Genomic DNA, 25,135 nt, shown 5'->3' with positions numbered 1-25,135 from the left:
ATCTGCTCAGTTACTGGGATTTTCACGCACAACCATTTCTAGGGTTTACAAAGAATGGTGTGAAAAGGGAAAAACATCCAGTATGCGGCAGTCCTGTGGGTGAAAATGCCGTGTTGATGCTAGAGGTCAGAGGATAATGGGCCGACTGATTCAAGCTGATAGAAGAGCAACTTTGACTGAAATAACCACTCGTTACAACCGAGGTATGCAGCAAAGCATTTGTGAGGCCACAACACGCACAACCTTGAGGCGGATGGGCTACAACAGCAGAAGACCCCACCGGGTACCACTCATCTCCACTACAAATAGGAAAAAGAGGCTACAATTTGCACGAGCTCACCAAAATTGAACAGTTGAAGACTGGAAAAATGTTGCCTGGTCTGATGAGTCTCGATTTCTGTTGAGACATTCAAATGGTAGAGTCAGAGTTTGGTGTAAACAGAATGAGAACATGGATCCATCATGCCTTGTTACCACTGTGCAGGCTGCTGGTGGTGGTGTAATGGTGTGGGGGATGTTTTCTTGGCACACTTTAGGCCCCTTAGTGCCAGTTGGGCATCATTTAAATGCCACAGTCTACCTGAGCATTGTTTCTGACCATGTCCATCCCTTTATGACCACCATGTACCCATCCTCTGATGGCTACTTCCAGCAGGATAATGCACCATGTCACAAAGCTCGAATCATTTCATATTGGTTTCTTGAACATGACAATGAGTTCACTGTATTAAATGGCCCCCACAGTCACCAGATCTCAATAGAGCATCTTTGGGATGTGGTGGAACGGGAGCTTCGTGCCCTGGATGTACATCCCACAAACCTCCATCAACTGCAAGATGCTATCCTATCAATATGGGCCAACATTTCTAAAGAATGGCTTTCAGCACCTTGTTGAATCAATGCCACGTAGAATTAAGGCAGTTCTGAAGGCGAAAGGGGGTCAAACACAGTATTAGTATGGTGTTCCTAATAATCCTTTAGGTGAGTGTAGACTGAAATGGATATATATTTATGCCATGGAAGATATAGATTGAACTGTGTGTTAGCTTGTTCACGTCCACAAGTCCACATGTCTTACTAACAAGAAACTATTTTTCTAACCACAAGTGCTGTAGTTCCAACCATGCAAGTTTGCAATGCTGTTTGCGAATGTTCGTTGGAACTATAGTTTCAGAACTGTGTTGGTAACGATGGAATTTGTTACTCTAGTTGGCTAAAAATTTTGTGTACGATAAAATCGGGTATATGCTCCCCAGATCGTTCTTTCATCAATTAATTGTTCAGTTCGAACCAGTTTAAGAGGTGCATTGGAAAAAATCAGCATGTTTCCTAATCAGGCATCACTATTGCGTCTCAGAAGGGGTGGTGATTTCTCTAGTCTGGAATAATGAGGAACTGTATGTTTTTTATGAAATGTAGTGGAGTAAAAAGTACAATATTTTGCTTTGGAACGTAGTGAAGTGTAAGTTTCCCAAAATAAAAAACAATACAGATACTTGACAAATGTATCTAAGGTAACAAAAGAAATAAAAAACACTGATTAACAATAACAACACTGCTAAGTACTAAACTTCAGCATCTAAATCGTCCCACACCATTTGTACCCAAAAATTCAGACTCATATCCACAGACCAGAATATCATATTATGAGTCTTGGGGGTGTTTTTTTTTTTTTTTTTATCTGGGCCAGTAAGCAACTACCTAGCAACCATTCAGAACACCCTAGCATTGTAGTGTCAAGTTTTATGCAAGCAATCACCAGTCACATTTTCTTCATTTTTTGTCATTAGTTAAAGAAATGCTCTATTCTTCTTTCATAAGGCCCATCCTGTTTTTCTGTTTTTGTGCACTGACTGCTGATAATTAAAGGCTGTGGTCTGTGTCGCACACTTAATCAGTTCTAAGAGTATCTAGCGTGTGGAAGTCAAACACACACACACACACACCGCAATTCTGCTTTGTGGCTAAGTGGCTGTCACCACAGCAAGATGACAATTCTCACGAGCCCTTGAAGAGAGTGATACATGTTCCCGTCTGATGTTTATCTCTCCACGCAGGAGCTGGTGGAGGACGAGGCTGGTGGCGGCATGGCAACATGTGACACCAGCATGAGCTGGGACGTGAGCGCGGAGAAATTAGCAGGAACGGTGGGCAAACTCTGCAAGGCTGAGTCGCAGACTCTCATGTCACCTAGGTAACAGGCGCGACCTTATATTCTTAATAATAAATTTTTTTAAATGTGAATAAACTGGTGGCAATGCACCTGTTCAGACAAATGCAAACATTCGCATGCCATCCATTTGACATGTCTTTTCCATCACACTTCAGAAAACTCTGGCCAACCAATAAGATTCATACTTTTGGTCACATGCCCAGAGCCACTGATGTGACATAAAACTATAACTTGGTGGTGCTCATGAACAGACTATTTGTCTAAGCGGCAGTAAACAGTAGAGTAAACTGGCTCTGCCTCGTCTTCCTGTGACAAGTGAATGTTGAACAGGAAGATGTGCAATGTTTTGCATCACAGAGATGTTTCCTTAATGTAATGTTAATGTAAGCACCACCTACTTTCAGAGAGTGAAACTGCATTTTCATTCAGCCTGTTTGATGTTTTTTTAAACATTAGTCTCAACATATGAATCATAAATGTGAAAATCTGACAAATTTTTTGTGCTGAACATTCATGTTGGTGTCAGTAGGCCTTTACTGGACATTAAAATGAAGATTACAACTTTTCTTTCACACTTTATTTTTAGGTTCAATTCATGCTAAGAATTAACTATTAAAGTTTTTGCCGCTAGAGGTTGCATTTTCAAAACAACAACAAAGGCGAAGCTTTATGACGCCATGAAGGAGAGTGGAACGAAGGGAGATGTGGTTTTCACCATCCAGAGATGTACGAATCATGTTCTCAGATGTAATGAATAATTTTTTTTATTACCTACCTGTACCTTCCGAAGTTATTCAAACAGCAAATAAATTATATAGAGGAAGCGAGCAAAGAACATTTAACATTAGTGAGTTTAAGCACTCTCAGAAAACTCACCTTATAATCAGTAAAGCTGTCTATACACTGTTTGATGAATGAATCTCCTACTTATACTGTATCATACGTACATCTGCAGTTTGTTGTTTATGATGAGAGAATACACTGAACAACAAAACTCTGGTGTTTCAGCAATGACTCATCTAAACGCCTCTGACTGGCCGATGCATTAAAAATGCAACAGACTTGTGTGTGATTGGTTATAACATGGAACACTGTAAAAACACGGAGAAAAATTCATGGTGCAACATTGAGCAGATCTAAATTTAATGCTGCAGCCAACACTTTTCATTTCATTTTCATTTTATTTGTGACTGCCGTAATGGATTTAGTTTAACTGCAGCAGCATTTTTGTCCACGTGTGTTGCCATAGTTTCTACAAGCAGAAACCGATAGTGTGGATATTACGTCATTGATGAAATACATAACAATGTGCAAGTGGTTTTTGAATATTTTATTACGAAAATCTTTCATAATGTGCCTTTAACTATGACTTTTGCCTCAATAAGCTCCTAATCACTGCTTAGTTGTAGGGCTGTGCGATTTGGGGAAAATATCTAATTGCAATTTTTTTAAAGATATTGCTATTGCGATTTGATTTGCGATTTTATTTTTGCAAAGTCAAGCTTCAGCTTCATATTGTCAATAGTGTGCAGCACAGTATGGGTATCATTAACCTGCTGAAAAAAAACAAACAATAGAAACCATCACAGAAATTCTTATAGTTTCCATTAAAACAATAACAAAATTCCTTTTTATATAGTGTTTTGGGCATTATTCCAATAGGAATTACTGTTGTTCTATGGTTTCCCATCTGACAGATTACGTCCCACCAATAGAATCCATCAAATACCAGTAGACACCATTATAGTTTACATTAAAGCCAATATAATTACCAGTATATATAACCCTTAAATCCATTACATTTTCTATTGTGTTTTGGGAGGGGTTCTATTGTTTGTTTGTTTTTTTTGTTTGTTTTTTCAGCATGGAATATTTTAATGCTATTTCTACTTTTACAGAATTTACTTAATTACTGGATTTCACAGAAAAGATTAGTTTATTTTGTGCAAATAATGAACTGTATTACTTCAGTCAATTATTACGTAGGCTGATTTATTATTTTTTAAGCATTTGGGATTTTAAGAACAAGTGTGCTGAATGTTTCATATGTTTCATCTTATCCAAGTGAAATTAGCAAAGCAGTTAGACTGAATTTACACTTGTTTTAAACGCGGAGCTAGGTGCGAGTTGCCACAGATTGCGCACTTGCATCAACCTCGTCCTTATTGCCAGATGTGCTCATAGAGACATGTGGTGCGGAGCCGCGCGCGAGTATAACCAAGCATTACGAGACAGACTGCGTGTGTGCGGCAAGTGTAACAGATCCTCCGTGAGACGCGGCAGAGAGGAGCGAGTATGAGAATCATTCAGAGACAAAGGCTGTGTGTGCACTCTTCTGAATTGGGAATAGTGAACATGCATTATAAACTTCTTTCAAATTAGAAACTGTTGGGGAGATAAAATGTGCAACATAGCGTATATGTATTAATAAAAACATCTAAGAATGTACCTTTTATTCTCCAGCACTGAAAGCAGAACCGATAAGGGAGCTCTTGACATGTGTTGTGACACAGCTCTTGCAAATTAACGTTACCTTTTTGGTGTCTCGAAGTAATCTCATATAACATAAGTTTTTCTTTAGTATTACTTTACCAACTATCAATCTGACCCTGTAGACGCCATAATCACACACTCTCTCTCTTCAGCTTTCTGTTTTTTTTTTTATGGTAGACATTTATGCAGTTGGCTAGAGCAGAGCTGATTGGGGAGAAAGGAGGTGCGCTTACTCTTTTGGTTAGTAAGGATTGCCACTCAAGTCATGCATATGCTCTGTAACGATTCGATTAATCGCACAGCCCTACTTAGTTGTCAGGATTATACTGTCTATTTTGTGTTTTGCTCCCCATGTGCTCCCCTGACCCAGTTTCTCCCTCATGTGCCCTTATTTGGTCGTTACTGTTCCTGTCCTTGTTGTCTGTCAAATTAGTCATTCTGTTCAGCTGTGTTCCTCCCAATTCCCTCGTTATCCTGTATATTTAGCCTAGTCTGTTGTCTGCCAGTTGTGTACGTGTGTCTTCCTTCCCTTCCAAGTGTGGATTTACCCTGTGTGTTGGATTTAATAAATGGTGGCCCCTTCATTCCTTCCGGCAGCATATCGTGACATTAGTAAGGTAGTTGTTAAGTTTAGGTATTGGGTAGGATTAGGCTGTAGAATATGGTCATGCAGATTTTTTGCTTTATAAGTAAATAGGAAATATACTAGTAATATGCATGCTAATAGAAAACTAGTTAATAGTGAGAATTGGTCCGGATTCTAAAGTGTTACAACTTTTTCTATATGAATGTCTTTTTTATTTATAGATGACTTTATGTTTTTTGCGTTGTCTTAAAACATGAAAAACCATTATAAAAAATGAAATATAACCACAAATATGTCACCACAACCTACAATAAATTTGGTGACATACATCAGAGTGAAATGGCTAATGAAAAACAAAGTAGGGACTTGGTTCTATGCACCAGTTGTTGATTGAATGGAGACGGATTGGAATCAAGCTTGAAGTCAATTGTAGAAAGGCATGGGGTTTAAGTAAACTAAAGTCTGGCATACAGTACATTGGCAGAGAGAAGTCTGTTGTTTCACCGGAAGATTGAATTTGTGCCATTTTGATTAAAAATCTAAAAATTACTCGCTGCCGGCCGCCTGGGATGTGGAGGGATGGAGGGATGGCTGCCATCCGTGAGGGAGCGAAGGAGTCGCCGCCGTTCACCTGCTGCCCTCTGCCATGATGGGGAGGAGCAGGGAACAGGGGACTCCAGCCGGCTGCCCAAACTCGGAGGAGCCGTCGTCGTCCACCAGGTGGCGGAGGAGTGTCGGGCCGTCCACCGAGAGCTATCCAGTGCTAACGCCAGGCATTACCCAGCTGGTGGAGGGCCGTGCGGCAGTGTGTCTGGGAACCGGAACAAGGTGTTTTTTTTCTCTCTACCCTCTCTCGTCTCTGTCTCTCCTCATCCTTCCGTCTCCTTTTCTCTCGCCTCGTCTGTCTGTCCATACCCCCAGATATGCAGCGGCCACCGTGATCGGCTCCCCCAGAGGGGGGAGTAGAGCGCAGTCTCGTGGGTATCCCCAGGCCTGCGAAGGGTGATGGGGGTATGTGATGAGTGGGGCTGGTCCGAGAGTCGCGGGATCGGAGCGAGACCGGTGGAGTAAATGCTAATGCGCCACTCACCGGTCTCGAGTCCCACAGAGGAGCTCCGGAAGGATAAAAGGAGGAGTGATGACAGTGCAAGACGAGAGAGGACCAGGCCTGGACTTTACTTTGTGTTTTGATTGGGGCAGTCATCCGCGAGGGGATGAAGAAACACCCATCTGTTATCTTTCTCTTGTGGTCCATCATAACATCAAGTCGTCTCTTCTTCCATGTAGTTTTCTAGTTGTTTGTTCTCACAGACACGTACTAGACGGCATATGTGTGTGTTTGCATTGGCTAAAGAGCTCATTAAGACTCAGTCCCCGAGCGATGGGCTCACAGACACTTTAGTAAATGTGGAATGCAGCAGTGCATCACTGATTCGCCTCTTTTTAGCTTCTTTCTGTGGTGCCTTGGGAGGCAGAAGATGGCACAAATTGTGATGCACGGTCAGCTCTATTATAGTGCTACAGCTCTCAGTTCAGACTGAAATGACAACTGTGAAGTGTTCTTCATCTGTGAGTTGAATATTCTGCATTTATATCCGGTCCTGCTGGTCAATCACCAGACCAGCTTGGATCGTCTAGAAACCAGCTACAATGTTCTGAAACACACCTATTGCCTTCAACGGGTTTTAGCTTGGTTTTCCAGCAGAACCTATAATGTCTGCTCTCATTACAGCAGTTCTAATAAATCTTTCTCCTTGTCCGGTGGCCAGTAAAACAGACAGTAAGCTGCAGCGACGTCCACGAAGCACATCCATGAAGGACAGACAGAACTCTAAAGCTCAGAGCGATCGCACCAGCAGCATCGAGAGCGAGACCTCGCCAGACTCCAGGCTCATCACACAGGTTTGTGTAAGTGTGTGTTTGTGTCTGTCAGGATAAGAATAAGGAAATACTGTAAGACTGATTTATGTACACGAGTGCTCATTTTCTGACCTTATGTCCTTCCTGTCGCAGGTCCCGAGGAAATCAGTCTACGATCAACTCAACCAGATCCTGAACTCTGACGAACATCTGCCAGAGAATATCATTCTCATTAACACTACAGACTGGCAGGGACAGGTGTGTACTGTAAATGTTTATATACTAGTCAATCCCACATCCCTATAGTCTGGATACGATGGTGCCTTCAAAACAGTAACAGAGTTATAAGAGAGTTATAATTAAAGAAAAGAGGAGACTTGGCCTTTATTTAATTTTCCAAGAGTTCAGTGTTTGGTTTATTTAATAGTACATTATTTTAACAAGGGATGGTTATGGTGGTAATACAGGGCCGACGCATTAACCTGGGGATACAAACCCTTTGTATCACTTGTCTTGTCTGTTTGGATTTATTTGGACATGCATCCTTACCCGAGGCTGATGTGTGCCGCAGGGGAAGCCATTATTCACATCCCAGTCCTCATAACTTGTGTTTTTAGCATTCGCACTAATTCCCTCATGCTGCTTTTTGAACCGGGAACTCTGTTTCTGTGGCAGTATTTGAATGAGATTCTTCAGGAGCACAAGCAGCCGATTGTGTCCACCGTCTCCCCCGCAGATGTTCAGGCCGCCTTCAACACAATCGTCACCAGGATTCAACGATTGTAAGCCTCACCGGCCACAGAAAATCCTCACTGTGCACTCACAATACACCCCAGCACGCTTAACGAGTGAGAACATTAATTGAGTGGGTATTTTTGTGAGAACTGGAGTATGATTTTTTGTCTTTTGGTGTTTGTCGTTGTGTCAGCTGCAACTGTAATGCACAAACACCACCCACCATTAAAGTGGCGGTGGCGGGCGATCAGAGTTACCTCAGCACGGTCCTGCGCTGCTTTGTGGAGCAGCTCGCCAACAAGACGCCCGATTGGTTGAGCTACATCCGGTTTCTAGTCATTCCTGTCGGTAAGCAGAATAAAGCATCTTAAGCACATGGCAAAAGTATCCCTCAAATGAGAGATGTTATGTTAATGACAATGGGTTTTCATAGCTGCTTTTTCATATACACCTCCCTCAGTAAAACTGTATGTGTCAGAAAAACACGGAGACAGATTTTGTGACAGATTTTTTCAGATTATTTCTGTTTTGGCAGCTTAATGGAAGGGTTCACACAATTCAATTAAAACATGCATTGTGTTCCTAATAGAGTTGCCGCCCAGCTGATGGTATTATTTATGCACCAAAGCCAGGTTTTAGACATATTTGGTGCTTAGTGAGTGTTTATTTTGGATCTGATCTAATGTGAAAGACAACCAATTTATTCTCTGGTATTTCTTCAATGTATTTTGTTTTTGATCAGGTTGTCATCCACTGGCCAAGTACATCTCAACATTTGACAGTAAGTTCAATAACATCTTCATGGACGCAGGATGGAGGGACGTGTTCGCGAGGTTAGAAGCTCCTAATTCAGGTTAGAATCTCTGCTAATATGGGCTCTTCAAATCTGATGCCTTTATTATCTGATTTGATGCTGGTTCTTAATGTGTGTGATGTTAAAAATGTCCACAGATAATATTGATGTGGCCGGACGGGTCTCACAGTATCTGACTGGAGCCAGCCTCTCCCACCAGTTCCCAATTTCTGAAGCAATGCTCACCTATAAACAAAAAAGGTATTGTTTTGTGTATGCATGCTTGAGAATATGTAATTAATGATGTGGCACGTGTCAGTAGGCGCATTTCCATTACAGATTTGCACAAAACTTTGGCGATATTTTATGAATTTCGATAAAAAAGTATTGCGAAATGACGGCGTTTACATTAACCGATGTTGTACAACTAAAATATAATTTTTTCTTCTCGCGATAAGTCATGGCAATGGATTTTGGCTACACTAGCCATTATATTTAATCAAAGGAAGTGTATGTGTGTATCTTGACAGAAGCAGCATGGAGAGCAGCTTCTGGGACGTGCCGTGGGGCGACTGTAACACAAGTGTTTTTTGGAGGTTATAGTACATTGAAGAATGATCATATGACTTTTTACGTATGCCATGTGACCTGTTAATTCGGAAAAAAATGTGAAATATTGCTTTTTCGAATTGCCTGAAAAACTACCTCATGTGAGTGTAAAAACTCTTTTGCGATACATGGGTGTTTTTGCGAAATTGACGCGTTTCCATTAGGTGTATTTTCAATTCGCAATTTCAGTTTGCGCAATTTGAAGGGTAATGGAAACGCAGCTACTGATACTTGAATGTAGTGTATGTTTGTTCACCATCTGGTCAAAATACAGTTGAATAAAGTGTGTCATAACCCCAGAAGTCTAAATGTAAAGGGTTAATCTTACAAAATTTACAAAGATACCGAAGCCATATTTTTAAAAATATATTAAATTTATATATTAAAAATATTTATTTTAGTTCAAGAAAATTAAGCCTTTTTTATTATTATTACAGTAAAGAATCTAATGAAAATCACCACTGACAATAACAAAAAAGTACAACTGTGTGCAGATACACTGCAGTAATGAGAATTTAGGGGAAATCTGATTGATTGTCATAAAATAATCTTAATAGTACTTAAAGACTTACTCTTCTAAATGCAAAACCGTCTTTTATTGCAAAATATAAAAATATGAGGTGAAATGTGGCAAGCAATGAATTATTATGAGTATCATGAGTATGAGTAGTTAGTCCATAAAGTAGATCAAACAATCAGTTACACTTGCATTTTCTTTTTTTTAATTGTCACTTGTTTGTTTGACCTTGTTTTATTTTGTCATTAAGAAGTGGATGTGTGTTGAGGATGGCGCAGTAACTGTTATGCTTTGGGTTTTTCCCTCCTTTTCTTTTGTTTTTGCCTTCAGAAGAGAAGTTTGTATTTTGATTTTTACATCAGGTACCTAATCGTGTGTTTGGGTTGATGTGAATGTTTGCTGTGGTTTAAATCACTCATGCTCTCAGTATGTTAACCTCACACACCTGTCGCGTGAATACTAGTTTTTGCTCACTGTGTGTTTTGTGTTCATAATTCAGTCTTTTTGTGTCTTTAACTGATTTAGTTTGGTTTGAGTTTAACAGGTTTGAAGATAAGAGATGACTAACTGAAATTAGACGAGTGAATTACGGTGGTTTAGTGGTTAAAAATGTGGTGACTGACAGGTTGCAGGTTCATACCTGCTAGAGTTTCTATACGAAATATTACGATTCTGTTGAGTGAGGAAGACTCTTAAGAGTTTTTGTTAATATTTTGTATGATCATGTTTTTCAGCATCAATTTCATTAATGTGATCAACTTATTAATAGTAAATTAAACTAATTTGATTTTAGCTGCTTGCTATATATATATATATATATATATATATATATATATATATATATATATATATATTATATATATATATATATATATATAAAACATGATAGTTTCTTGTGTCCAAAGCAACAGGTTTTGGAATGATTTGGGAATAAAGGAATGTAGAATCCTGTTTTACCCGTTGGCAGTCTGTCAACAATCATCCAAATATTGGATGAAACATAGTACATACTGTACACACTGACTGGAACATAAATCTGTGATAGTCTGCAGTTCTGCAGCAGAAGGACGAGCACAAATACAAAAGGTCACACAACCAATTATCACTTTGAATGCGAACAAACTAGAAAAAGATAAAGGGAGGTATACAGAGAGAAACCCAGGGGTACAGAAAGTGATAGAACACCTATAGAGAGACAACAAAGAGAAATGAATGAAGTGATAATGGACAGCAGAGGATGAGTGTTGTGCTGCAGGTGTGTCATCAGATCACATTAAAATATCAACAATAACGCCAACCCTTCCTCGCCATCATTTTACAATTATTTTAGCTGATGCATTTGAGCAGGGCCTAAAATAAATGTTCAACAATGTTCAGAACCCATTTTATTTCTATAATGTTGTGCATTACGTGTTCTGAGTGAAAAGTTCAGCAAGGAAAATAAATGATGAATTGATTTCACCCATTGAGAATGAATTAAATGGTCACATTTTACGATTTTGTTTATGCTCCCTGGCCAAGCCAATCAAAACTCAAGAAAGTTAATTTTCTATTTGAGAAGACTGCTGAAATCAAAAGTCAAGTGGTTTGAACAACAAAACATGCAGAAATAAAAAATAAAACAGGAAATCATGTCATAGAGGGACTGACTTTTTGTACAGATCAATATGTCTCTTAAAATACAAAATAATTAAAGCGCAAGGTTGGTCAATGTCATGTGGTGCAACTACAGTAATTTGATATTTATTTTTTTAAAGTAATGATTAAGTTGTGCACGCACATGTATTCACGGTATAAGGAAAATATGTTGGGTTTAATCTTTACATTTAAAATTAAACTGTTACATTTAAACTTTTCTTTAAAATAGTAAATAACCTGGCACATGCATTATAATTATCATTATTATTATTTTATTTAAATTTTTTAAAGGTTTTCCTTGTTTTTACTATTACTATTACCATGGAAACTCTTTAAAGGCATTGACCCAGTTGGTGGAGTTTGCCAGTTCATGTTAGTCAGACAAAAACACTGCAATGTGGATCAGGCTTTATGCTGATAGTCAAGTCTGGCTACACGTGAATACATGCCAGCTCTGTTTATGTCAACTACAATCAACTAAAATCAGAATCTTGGAAGTTCCTTGTTTTCTGGTTTCACAAAAGATTAAAAGATTATATAACAGTGAGTTCAATAATGAAGCGCCCCCATAGCCTGCAGCCTTACACCCCCCGATTGGTGGAGGATGTAAGAAGCTATCCCAGCATCCTCTCATGGCATGAGCCCTCACACTCACTGTGGCCTCACAGCACTCTGTCAATTAGAGGGCACCACTCTGTGTCACACTATCTGATCTGACACCCCCATTCTCACCCCCATACCCTGACGACTTCACAAGCATCTCTCAGACCATCCGCCCTCACTGACAGCTTAACATTACGCGTCCTGTCAGCCCTGTGCTAACGACTCCCTCCTGTTTGACCTCCACAGCCCTGACGAAGACTCCTGCCAGAAGTTTGTCCCATTCATTGGGGTGAGAAATGCTTTCTCTTTCATTTCCTCTCTGTTGTTGTTCTAAAGTGTCAGTTGCACTTTCCACAAATATACTTGGTTGTCCAATTACAAAAACATTAGAAGCACATATCCCATGTTTGTTATAGTGGGAAATATATATTTTAATTATAAATAAATACTTAATCTTAATCATATAAATTAGTATCTAATTTAAATAGCCTAAAAACAATGTTTAGCACCATCCTGTTATTGCATGATTTTTCCTTGTTACACAAAATGATAAATTCCAACACAATCTCATTCCAATTTCTCAATTTTGACACAAATTTGTTAGCGCAACCTCATGAAGCTCAACCATTCAACCCTGTTACCATAGCTATAGTAACAAACAAAAAAGTGTTATCTACTAAAATTTTGTTTATGTAATGTTTATTGCAGGAAAATAACGAGATCACTCAAATTTGTATTTAGAGATTTTGGTAACAGGGTTGAAAAAATTGCAAACCTCATTTAAAATAGATTTAAAATAAAACGCCTCATATAATATTAAGTTTGACCTCCTGAAGTCCTTTTTTTGGGGGGGGATAAAACAAGACTTAAACATTTTTTAAGTTTGAGGCTTTTTTTCGCTTTTAACAAACAGAGAACCATTAATAGCATTAACAATATGTTCGGTAGTTCTAAGTGTGAAAAACAAGATTTTTAACAGCCGTCATATTTGTAAATATTAGAAGTTATTTTTTATGCCAAATTTGTTCATTGTGTAGAGCAAATTATGTATTGGTTACTATATATTGTATATACAATATAATGAAATATTTGAAACAAAATTGTTTAAAAGATAAACTTTAGATAAACAACAGTATGCTACGTTTCTTTTACATTATTTCTTTTACATTATTGTCACAACTTGTCATGATTAAATGTGTATATTTCCAGTTATCTTTAAAAAAAATTGTTTTTAACCCAATTTTGTATAAAATCGGCTTTAAGGGATCATATGTTGCGATTTCAAGTTTTCCTTTCTCTTTGGAGTGTTACAAGCTCTTGGTGCATAAAGAAGATCTGCAAAGTTGCAAAGACTAAAGTCTCAAATCCAAAGAGATATTCTTTATAAAAGTTAAGACTCGTCCACGTCCCCCTGAAACGCCTCGTTTAAACATGCCCCACATGTCTACATCACTGTGTGGGAAGATTTGCATAACGCCGCCCAAATATTCACGCAAAGAAAGAAGGCGTAACCTTTGATTTTCGCTGTTGCCGCCGGTGCCATGTTGTGGAGACGCTGTTTCGTTGTGAAAGCGATAATACTTTGTTTGGCCTTCCAAAAGAGGATACAACTAGAAATCAAGGGATACAAGACTACAGTGCCGGCGCTTCTGACTCACAGTCTGTAAGTGCATTTACATATGTAAAGGATTTGCCACTGATGATTCAAACGTGAGTTTTGAGGAGTGTATAGCAGCGGTTCTCAATTCCAGTCCTCCCCCCTGCTCTGCACATTTTGTATGTCTCTCTTATCGCTTCAGACGTTTGTTCTATTTGAACATAAGTGCCCTGCGAAGTGGACATCACAGGATATTCCGCCATGATTCCAGTTTAAAGCGAGCATATATGTTCCATTCAAAGTGCATTGAAGTGTGCGAGATGTAAATTTAAACTGTATTTATTTACAGAGATATATGATGTCACACTTGCCCGTGTATGAAGACGTTGCGCAGCGCAAATCTGTGAATGAATGTTCCGAAGTGAAGTAAACTTAAATAGATTTCCCCTGCTCAGGGAGTAGAGAGCAATGAACACTGTGTAGGGACCATGTCAATGGGAACACATTTCATGCACGGAGCTCACTTCTAACGAGCTGATTATCTGAATCAGGTGTTTTAACAAAGAGAGACGTGCGAAGTATGCAGAGCTGGGTGGTGCGAGGACTGGAATTGAGAACCGCTGGTGTAAAGTAGCGCTTGTCATTTTTCTGATCATAAATGCATACATGGTTTTATGTTTACGCGACGCGACGCAATGTGTAAAAACACAGTATAAATCATTATAATCTGTAATTATGTCCCCACTGGATGCAACAAATGGCTCGTTTGTAATGGGTTTTATTGTTATTGTCCTGTCGCGCTGGTGTTCTGACCGGGACATGCATCACAGTATGACAAGTGGCATAACATTTCCGTCACACGCTTGAGGCATTCGGCCAATCACAATGCACTGGATAGCTGGCCAATCACAGCACATCTCGCTTTTCAGACCGATGACCTTTGTAAAAAACGATGCGTTTCAGAAAGGCGGGGAATAGAGGAGAAACAATAATGTACAGTATGTGGAAAAAATGTGTTTTGAACCCTAAACCGCATAAACACATATCATTACACCAAATACACAAAATAATGTTATTTTTAGCAACATCATATGACACCTTTAACTTTTGTCATTTTGATCAAGAACAAGATATTAGAAATCACAGTTGATATCACTAGCAGTTGGTACCATCACATTATAAAAGTAATGTTAAGTCTAGTGTATTGCATTGTGGGATACAGTATTGTGCACAGTGCTGGATGTATATTGCACATTTTGTGGATATTCTGTGCATATGAAAAATACTACAGAAACTATGCTGTTCCAAACATAACTGACCTATGTAATTTAGGATTCGGATGTGTTTTTTCTTGCAGTTGGTGAAAGTGGGAATTGTGGAGCACAGCTTATCTACATCAGGTACGATTTATTTGAGTCAAGACCATAATGAAAACAATAACAGCAGTGAAACATGATTGATATGTGTGTGTGTGTGTGTGTGTGTGTGTCTGGCAGTGGACTCCGATGACGCAGTGATGGTGGGCGGTGTGAACATGCTCTCCTCACCTCCAGCACAGACGGGAACACCATACGGGAAAGACGTGACCTCCACCCCTCCGTCATCCCCCTCTGTTTCTGCCAGTCTCTCTGGAGCAGGGTACGAGAAACTGTGCAGATGTAGCTAAACAGCAAAGAATCCTGATCATTGTCCCAGACAACATACCGCAAACCATTTCAGTGGGAAATGAGGTTGGAAATGAGCATGAGTCAAACATGACCACTCAACCCTGTTACCAAAGTTACCAAGTTTAGTGCAAACGAATGCTGATCATTTTCCTGGACAACATAATGTAAACCATTTCACTGAGGAAAAAATTAAGTTTGAAATGGAAGTCGAACATGACCATTGGTGTCAGTGAAAAAGACACGTGAAAAACCTTACTGTATATCTACTGTGCACTTATATCTAAATCGTGTGTGTATGCAGCTCTCCAGGCACCGGGGGTGAGGTGATGGGTCTTCAAGTGGACTACTGGACATTACAGGGCGCAGAGAAGAAGAAAGAGGGTGAAAAAAGAGATGTGGGAAGTAAGTACACACTTAAGAGCAACTTCCGCTCACTGCAGGTTTCCCGAATCCCCAGCGGAGGAGAGCCAACACCCCCTCCTGGAATGGCCATGACCGTTGTCATGAAGGAGAAAAACAAGAAAGGTGTGTTTGGTTAAAATGAGCTGCAGACTTGTAAAGCTAAAAAAGTGGTTCATTTGTCTCCCATGTGTTGTTACTGCTGCTTCACATCTGGTTTCCTTCTACTCTCAGTGATTTTCCTGAGCAAGAAGCCAAAAGAGAAGGATGTGGATTCTAAGAGTCAGGTGATAGACAGCATCAGCAGACTCATCTGCACCGCTAAACACCAGCACACCATGCTGAAGGGTAAACCAACACACACACACAAACCCACACAATTCAGTGTAGAAACGCCAAGTAGAGCAAGTTCAGAATGAATGTGAAATTTGCTGGTTGTGATCTACTGCCACCCTGTGGTCACTTGTCTACTTGTAATTGCAGAACCTGACTTTACCAAGTGCAACATCCCAGCTAACAGAATTTTGTTATAAAAAAGCTCTCCAAATATTCAGTGTTGGTTCTGGGAACATAAAAAAATGTCCAGTTTTCTTGAAGTTAAAGGAACGTTTTTAAAAGTAATATTCTTCAAACGTTCTTTCAACTTAATTTTGATTTAAAATTCAACATTCTAGGAATGTTAATTTGTAACATTCCAAAAACATACAAATGTCTAGTTCCCTTAATGTTAGTAGAATGTTATTTAAAGGTTAGTATGATGTTCCTGAAGCATTCTTTCAATCATTCAAATGCCTGCTGTGAACAAGCACTGAAATATATAGAAATAAGAACACAAAATACAACTTTCTTCAGCCACAGCCTTAAATGAACTGAAGATAAAAGACACTAAATCTCTCAAGATCTTATTAAACAACTAAACAAACAGCATTTCCAGCTTCAGTTATTACTAACCAGATTGACTTTATTTTTGTCACACGTCTACAGAAGTTTGTTTGAGGTCACCATCATGGAGCTCTGTATTTTCTTTAGTTGTGCTCTTGAGCCTTGACTTTTGTTGAGTTGCTTATTTTACAGCAATTGCAGGTGATTTCAGAAAGCATTTCTGCATTGATAAAGCAAATCAACATGTCTGTTTTAGTAACAGACAAATGACTGCTTTATAGTCGTTTAGACCATTGGTTCAGGGGGGCGCCAGAGTTCACAGGGGGGGCGCGGAAGCGGATATGCTTTGAGGTGAATAAAGATGCATAAAATCAAATGTGTAATAAAAATATTTTTTAAAGTTTTAAATAATCATTGCTAACATTTTCAGTGACAGTATTCGTTATTGTCAAAAAACTACTTAAAAGTTTAATACCAAAAACTTAGAAAACAAAAAAAAACATAACAAAAGTTAGCCTTTGAATGTGTTTTGTATTAAAAAAAAATTGCAGCAAAACACCCTTTGAACCTTTTAAATATTCTATCAAGACACGAAATCACATCACCATTGTTGTGTTTCTGTTGTGTTTCAGTTTCAGCCGAATGAATATTTCATTTATTTTATTAAATAAAACAAAAAAAACATGTTTTAAACAAAATATTAACAATGACAGTATTTATAAACTCACAGACATCAACATTCAGCATATGAAGTACAACAACTGTGTTACAAATTATTTCTCTTCATATTGGTTATTTAAACCATTTTAATGCAGTCATTTACCTGTTATTAAAACAAACATGTTGATCCGCTTTATCAACGCAGAAATGTTTTCCGAAAATACCTGCAATTGCTGCAAAAAAAAAAAAACAATTCAAGAAAAGTCGAGGGTCAACTAAAGCAAACACTGATCTCCATGATGGTGACCTCAAACAAAACATTTTCCAATAAGACATCATCTATACCTCGGTTAATTCTCAATAAAAACTTCTGTAGACGTGTTACAGAAATAAATTCAATCTGGTTAGTTATAAATGAAGCTGGTAATGCTGTTTGTGGATTTGTTTAATAAGACTTAATGTATTTTATCTTCAGTTCATCTAAAGCTGTGGCTGAAGAAAGTTGTATTTTGTGTTCTTATTTCTCTTTCTTTCAGTGCTTGTTCACAGCAGGTGTTTGAATGATTGAAAGAATGTTTCAGGAACATCATACCTTTAAATAACATTCTACTAACATTAAGAAAACTGGATATTTTTATGTTTTTGAAATGTTACGAATCAACGTTCCTAGAATGCTGAATTTTAAATCAAAATCAAGTTGAAAGAACGTTTGGGGAACATCAGACCTTTTAAAAACATTCCTCTAACTTCAAGAAACCTGGACATTTTTTTTCGTTCCCAGAACCAACACTGAATATTTGGAGAACGTTCTTATAACAAAATTCTGTTATCTGCGATGTTCCTGGATAAACATCTTTGTTGACCCTGAAACAAAACTGTGATTAACCAATCAGATTTGAAGAACCATAGTTTTTGTGAAGTTTAGGCTTACAATCAGTGTTTGGTGCTTGTACATCAGTGTCATTCATCTATTGTTTCCTCTGATTACTAATGGTTAAGGCTAGGGTTAGGTGTAGGGATATGGACAAGACTAAATTTTTAGATTAAAATGTCGTTCTAGGGTCAACAAAATATGTTGACCTAGGAACACATCTAACTCAGCAAAATCAGGATGTGTACTTGTAATTATTTTAGTAAAACCTTGCATGGGTCCTTGTTAAAATAAATAAATGCAACTAATTTGAACATTCTATTCATCAAAGCATACTGAACAAAAAAAATCACAGTTTTAACTAAAGTATTAAAACTGTTGATTTTGGAGAAGCATAACTGAACAAAAAAACATCTTTGTTTTAAACTAAACTATTAAAACTGTTTTGAAGAACCATAGATAATAAGTCAGAAATGTTTTTGAGCAGCAAATACATCATATTAGAATTGTTTCTGAAGATCATGGTGAAGCTGAAGGTTGGTGTAGGGATATGGATGACTGATTCAGATTAAAATGATCACAGGAACAAAATAAATCTTAAAACATCTAACTTCAAATAGATAATATAAATTGTAAAATAAATTAAAACGAACAATAAATTTAAACAATATAACTGTTTAAACTTTAATACTAAGTATTTAAAAGTATTGTAAACAATAATAAATATAATAAATACTGTATTTCAGGATTTATTACAGTTATATATTAAATTAAAACAAAAAACAAAATTGCAGTGTGCTTTTTATAGTCATTCTAAATTTGCTATTACATAAGACATGATTGCAGTGTGCTTTTTATAGTCATTCTAAACTTTCTATCTAAATTTGCTATTAGATATATTATTGTGTGACTTCTAATAGCAGTCAGTTAAACTGTCTTTGTCTCTGCAGTGTCCATCGATGGCGTAGAGTGGCATGACGTGAAGTTTTTCCAGCTGGCCGCGCAGTGGCCGACTCACGTGAAACACTTCCCTGTAGGAATCTTTGGCTACAGCAAACCCATGTGACCTGCTGCTGCCATTTACAGATGGGGGATAAAACAGACAAATGGATTTTCCTGTGGAAATGGTCAATTTAAAAGCCTGTGTCCTTGACAGAAATGTTGTTAGTGATGTTACTTGTCATTTTTTGTTGCTTTGGCGGTGGAAGGATCATTGGTCTTTAAATTTAAGATGAGCAGCACATGTTGTGGTAGGAATCGTACCAGCACGTACAGCAGAATCAGTTTGCACTTTGTTGGGTTAAAGTTTGTTATTATTTCTGTGAAATTTTCCGTGTTGATAATTGTTCTATGTACAATATTATAGGGTGGGATATATGAAGTGAGCTTGTTTGAAATTTTATTCTAAAAGTTTGTGTGGGGTTTGGTAATGTCGTGTTAATATTTACAAATGGGAGAGGTTAAAGGAATAGTTTGCCCATCTTATGACAGATATGTGTGAAACAGTTCTCCGTAGCTTGTAAATCTCATTCTGTGCCAGTTTTGACATCGGTAAATTGATGATAGCATTAAATTAAATTTTGGGTGAACTGTTCCTTTAAATGACAAATAGGAGTGATTCAAGTGCAAGTGGGAGGGGCCACATAACTGGTGGGAGGAGTTTATGTTACTGTTTGTTGAATGATTTTAGTGTATCTGTGAATTCTAAAGGGCACGTCCTTTAAATTTTAGTAACGAACACTTTTAGATTAAGTAAAGTGTCTTTGGTTATTTAATACAGTACTTTATAATTTCATTACCTGGATGAATATGACAGGCGTGTTGAGGGGGATGGGAACACATGTGGACTAGTGGTGCTTTGGTATTTTGTATGAAGAAGGCAGATTGTGTGGGTTCAGCCTAAAGGGAAATATCAGTTTTTAAAATGTTAAATGCTTTAAAAAGCCCTTTAAATCGTTTTATTCCCTCTGTGTAGGGTGATGAGGAGAAATTTTCACTTTTTACTCTTTTAACATTTCTACCTTCCATCTCTGATCGTTCATGGTGACCATGTTACCAGGTGTTTTTAGAAAGGCTGTGTCTTTGTGTTGCATACAGGGTCCAGTTACTGCCGGCTAATTAGGGCTCATACTAAAAGATTATTGGGATGATTACAGGACGTCCGGCCAACTTTTTGTAACTTCTGTGGTGGATCTGTTTATGTTTTCTCACTCTTCAAAAGTCCCTTTACAAAAATTGCCTGTTTGTAAATACTGAGGGAGAGTGATAGTAGCTTTACCTGTGGTTGTGTGTGTGTGTGTGTGTGTGTGTGTGTGTGTGTGTGTGTGTGTGTGTGTGTGTGTGTGTGAGTGTGTGTGTGTGTGTGTGTGTGTGTGTGTGTGTGTGTGTGTGTGTGCATAAAGCTGTGTAAGAGTGAGAGACAGATAAAAAGAATTTCAGTATTAATTTCATTGAGTTTGCTGTTATGACTTGTGGCGTTATTTTACAGCCAATCTCAAACTGCGATATAGTTACAATACGCATAAAATCGATGTTTTCATGTCTTTCATGAACAGAACTGTTACAGTTCTTTTTATTCTATGTTTTAACCAAGTTTTTGTACTGGTTTTGTTTTTTGAGGTGGACTGCTGAGGTTTGTTCAACCATTTTGGGCCTCTGGTTGTTTTTAAGCACTACTTTTAGGGCAACATAAGATGTTTTTTTTTTTTCTTCTTCTTTTAATCTTTAAAACTGAGAGAACACTAATATTTGATCTGTCTGTTTCAAATAGAAATGCAGACATTTGCACAAACCGTATTTTTAAGTTAGACAGTATTGATTTTGAATGAACCACTGAGGAAAGCTTCTCTTCTTCTATTCTCTGTAATGTGTGTACATAAACGTACAGTATACTGCCATTTCATATACTTTATACTTATTTGAATTGTCATACAAATACTAACATGATTTTAACCATGGCTGCATTGTGATTTTTTAACATTTACTATTTGTTTTTCTATTTCCCTTTTTAAAGGAGTTGAACTCTTTTATAGTCTTTTTCTTTTTTTGTTTTGGTTTCAGACATTAACATGTAAATGAAAATAAGAGAGTGACCCAGTGTGTTCTGTTGAGTGCACAGAAAAAAACTTTTTTTTTTCTTTTTTTCAGTATTTGATAAAAACGTACTGGAGGATTGTGCAAATAAATGACAAATAATAAAAATATGTTTGTGTTGTTTGTTCTGAAACCGAAGACATTAAATGTTGTAAATATTAAAGTATGATCCTTTTTAGATTCAAGTATCTTATTAATTGTAGAAAATCTATCTAATTTATATTACCAATACAATATTTAAACTTATATGGTAAGTATTATGCTACCTATTGAGAATTTCCCAATACAGTAAATATGCATTCAGCGTTATCATCGCTGTTTTTAGTGTAACGTTACTTTAAGGTGTTAAATGCTGCACTGCCATCTGTCGACGGGAATCAACACAATCGTTTCTTGAGTTTTATGCGAATTACACTGATTCTAATAAGTTTTAAAGAGTGGTCTACACAATACACAATTCCCTTACTTGGTCAACAATAAAAGAAGCGACTTACGGCGTCTGGCTTCAAACCTTTTCAGCTTCTTCGGTCTAAATCAAGTTAATTACTGTCTATAAAGTCCAGTGTCCTCATTTTTGTTCACCAAACATCCTTATTCTTCTTTTTTTTATGAGATTTGTGACAGACTGGGTGCTCGCTAACTCACCAAACATTAATACTAGCATATCAACAGGCAGCAGTCAATGACCCATCTAGAAATTTTTCATGTTCTGTGAATGTTTTCAGCGGCAAGTTTTATTTTAGTTCCCAGAATGTTCTGCTGAAAGGTAATATAACATTCTCTAAAAACATTCTGTGTGTTGATAGCATTGTTAGGACATTATCCTTTAACATTCTAATAAAGCTTCTCATCACACTAGATGAGGACTTACATTGCTCAGAAGTCACATTTAGGTTGAAAGTGAAAACCTAATCAAGCTCCAGCATAAATAACTCCAAAAACAGCAGTTTTAACTGTTTATCACGGCAAAAACAGTGAGCGAAATATGTGATCCGGTGATGCTGGCTACTTGCTGATGTTAAAGATATTATCATGTAGTGACCTGAATTCATCTAGAGTCTAATCTTTGGTATTAATTTCATATTAGAGACTACAATAAATGAATTTCAACAGCATAAGATGCAGCAGTATTTCAGTCAGTCAATCTGTATTTCTATCTGTACTTTTCAAGAATCAGTGCATGAATCTCAACAATGGTGACATGCTTCATGCCGCAATGCATTCTGGGAGCCATGGATGAGTTTTGCAAGATGCACCCAGAATACATTGCAGCATGAAGCATGTCACCATTGTTGAGATTCATGCACTGATTCTTGAGGTTTGTGTGACAAACAACTTTTTTTTTTTTTTTATCCTTGAAACGATCTGATTGAAATACTTCTTGATCCATTGATTTTCAACAATATATAATCTACAACAAACAACATACAACAAACACCATAAAACAAAACTTATAAAATCAGACATCTAAATTATTATAAAACAACAATTAGCAAACAACATCATCATCATCATCTAATCACGTGTTGTCTTACTGTTTTTGCCATAACATACATAGCTAGAGAAAAGCATTGAAAAGTCAAGTGTCAAATTGCCCAACTAAAGCTAACACTGATCACCATAATGGTGACAGCAAACCAAACAGTTACTTTTAAACAGACATCAACATCTAAACCTCTGTTAATCTCAATAAGACCTTTTGTAAATGTATGACAAAAAAGTCAGTCTGGTTTATAATAATTGAGACTGGTTTCACTTTCCCTTCTACTTAACGATCGCTGTCTGTCAAGAGCGCTATACTGCATCATTACACAAACAGACTAACGTTTCCCTGAAGAGGACAGTTTTCTGTTGTTTATCATGATGGGCATGGTCTCTGAACTTTTGATCACCCCTTGCATGTTTAGATAGCACGAATAGTGTACCTTGTAGTTTACATTTAGAAAAGTGAGCACAGCGCACCTGTGCATATAACAGACTGTCATTGGACTCCTCCTCTTTAGTATCTTCATCATCTGATCCTTCATCTCTGGATGTATAATAGTCCATTATAACATATTTTAGGGCACTGACCAATGTTAATGCCAAGTTTAAATGCAGCCCAACTGACATTGTGTTTACATTGCACTGAGATCCGATCACAATGTGTCCTGGACTACCTCTGGACCGTGACAGGCTGATCAGATAACATTACGATCAGAAGTGCGTTTACACTTGTCTTTTCAATGTGTATGTGGACAACATCCAGATACAGGTCGCATGTTAATGCCAAGTGTAAATGCAGCCTAAGTGAGCAGCTTCAGACTGCATTGTTTTCTTGCGCTTCGCCATCTCACGATATTAAAAAATAAATACATTTTAAAAAAAACTTTGCGTGCCATAGTTTACACAGGACTGGCAGGAAATGTACATGGATACACCTTTGTTATGTCACGAGATAAATACAGATACTTTAACGCTTGCTGCAATAAATCACCACCTCCATGCACTAAACAAGTGTAAGGGAAACAGGTCAATTTAGCTCAAAGGGAATCATTTAAGATTTTAAAGGGAATTCGAACAGAATCACTGTTTCACGGCTGATCACTGAAACGGCCAGCGATTCACTGAACGAGCCGTTTAACATCAAATCTGCACTGGATATTAATATCCAAAGTATAGTGAAAACACTATTAATTAGCACAGTAACAAGATCGGCAGTTTAAGACATTAACTTGTGAGCACAAAACACAAGATACTTCTCTTTTCAATATAAATAAGGCTTTATTAGATAAATCTAAGACATATAACACTAATCTAACACATAAGCACACGCACTCACACATTCACACAAGTTGCAGTAGGATAGAACGTTAGGAAAGAGTGAGTTTAAGAGAATGAAAATGTGAAATCCCAAGTTTACAGCAATACGTGAAATTGCATAGACATGAACCACCATTTAATCACTTAATTAACCCTCGCACTGAGTTCCTCAATGAGGTTAAAATTATATTAGATAACACCAGTACAGATGTGAGTCTGGAGGTTACTTGCGTTGCCTGTTTAACGGTGTTCCCTTTGTTGTCGCTGAAAAGGGGGTTTCCCGAAGTTGCTGATTGGCTGGAAGTTCAGTAGTCGCTGAAGTGACGTCTTGGGAAGCCCGTGGTTGGGGGTTGGCTGAAGATGCGGAGTTGTGGGCTGGCTGAAGTTGAACGGGCACTCGAGGTCAGACTCGGAGATACGGCGTTACAAAACTTAACTCAGAACACGAAACTCTCAAACGGAAAAGAAAAAGAAGTAAAGTTTGACGAGACTAGGTGGTGTTTCTTCTCATCGTGGCTAAGTAGCAGCAGGCGTGCAGGCCGAAGCACGCTGGAACGGCGCCCGAAGAACGCTAAAAGTGATGACAAAGCATGACTAAAAGCTAAAGCTAAAAGCTAAAGCTAAAAGCAGGCTAAAAGCCGGCATGACTGATAGCAAAAGCTAAACGAAAGCTAAAAGCATGACTAAAAGCTTAAACTACAAGCAAAGCTAAAAAGCAAATTTGATGGGTGTCCTGAGTATTTAAACTGGCCTTTTGGCCACACCTCAAATGTCGTCTTGACCAATTAGATACTGTCTTTTCTCAGGGTGTTGCATTGTCTGTCCCACCCATTCATAAATCATATGTTATCTTATCAAGCTCGTGGTCCGAATTTTCCCGCTCTTGCAGGGTATAATTTGGACATGATTCCTATAACAAGAATATGATACATTTGACAAATAACTGATGGTCAGAAACGTTTCAAGCAAGAATATTCGAACACACACATACTAAACATGAATATGATCCCTTAAGCTATTCAAGAGTTATTTAAAAAGACATACACAATAAGTGATTAGAAACATTAAAATCAAATGTGGGGGTTACATGTATGATATGGAGTTAAGCAATGGACTGATATCCATTTAGAAGTCTTTTTTGAGTTCATTTTGTGCAT

At 37.8% G+C, this 25,135-nt stretch overlaps 1 protein-coding gene across 1 annotated transcript in view; it reads left to right on the top strand.

Moving 5' to 3' along the window:
* LOC109099903 (phosphofurin acidic cluster sorting protein 2-like) overlaps nt 1–20,472 on the top strand; it is a 70,614-nt gene extending 50,142 nt beyond the window's left edge. The window contains exons 12-24 of the mRNA XM_042712243.1: nt 2,058–2,194; nt 7,022–7,154; nt 7,266–7,370; nt 7,788–7,894; nt 8,041–8,195; nt 8,590–8,700; nt 8,799–8,901; nt 12,254–12,296; nt 14,962–15,004; nt 15,101–15,242; nt 15,573–15,796; nt 15,905–16,018; nt 19,034–20,472. Coding sequence (XP_042568177.1) covers nt 2,058–2,194; nt 7,022–7,154; nt 7,266–7,370; nt 7,788–7,894; nt 8,041–8,195; nt 8,590–8,700; nt 8,799–8,901; nt 12,254–12,296; nt 14,962–15,004; nt 15,101–15,242; nt 15,573–15,796; nt 15,905–16,018; nt 19,034–19,149 — 1,533 coding nt within the window. The 3' untranslated portion in view covers nt 19,150–20,472. The remainder of the gene's footprint in view (nt 1–2,057; nt 2,195–7,021; nt 7,155–7,265; nt 7,371–7,787; nt 7,895–8,040; nt 8,196–8,589; nt 8,701–8,798; nt 8,902–12,253; nt 12,297–14,961; nt 15,005–15,100; nt 15,243–15,572; nt 15,797–15,904; nt 16,019–19,033) is intronic.
* The last annotated feature ends 4,663 nt before the right edge of the window (nt 20,473–25,135 follow it).

Source organism: Cyprinus carpio, chromosome A22 (assembly GCF_018340385.1).
Source record: "Cyprinus carpio isolate SPL01 chromosome A22, ASM1834038v1, whole genome shotgun sequence".
Classification (NCBI taxonomy): Eukaryota; Metazoa; Chordata; class Actinopteri; order Cypriniformes; family Cyprinidae; genus Cyprinus; species Cyprinus carpio.
This window is presented reverse-complemented; position numbering and strand designations above follow the sequence as displayed.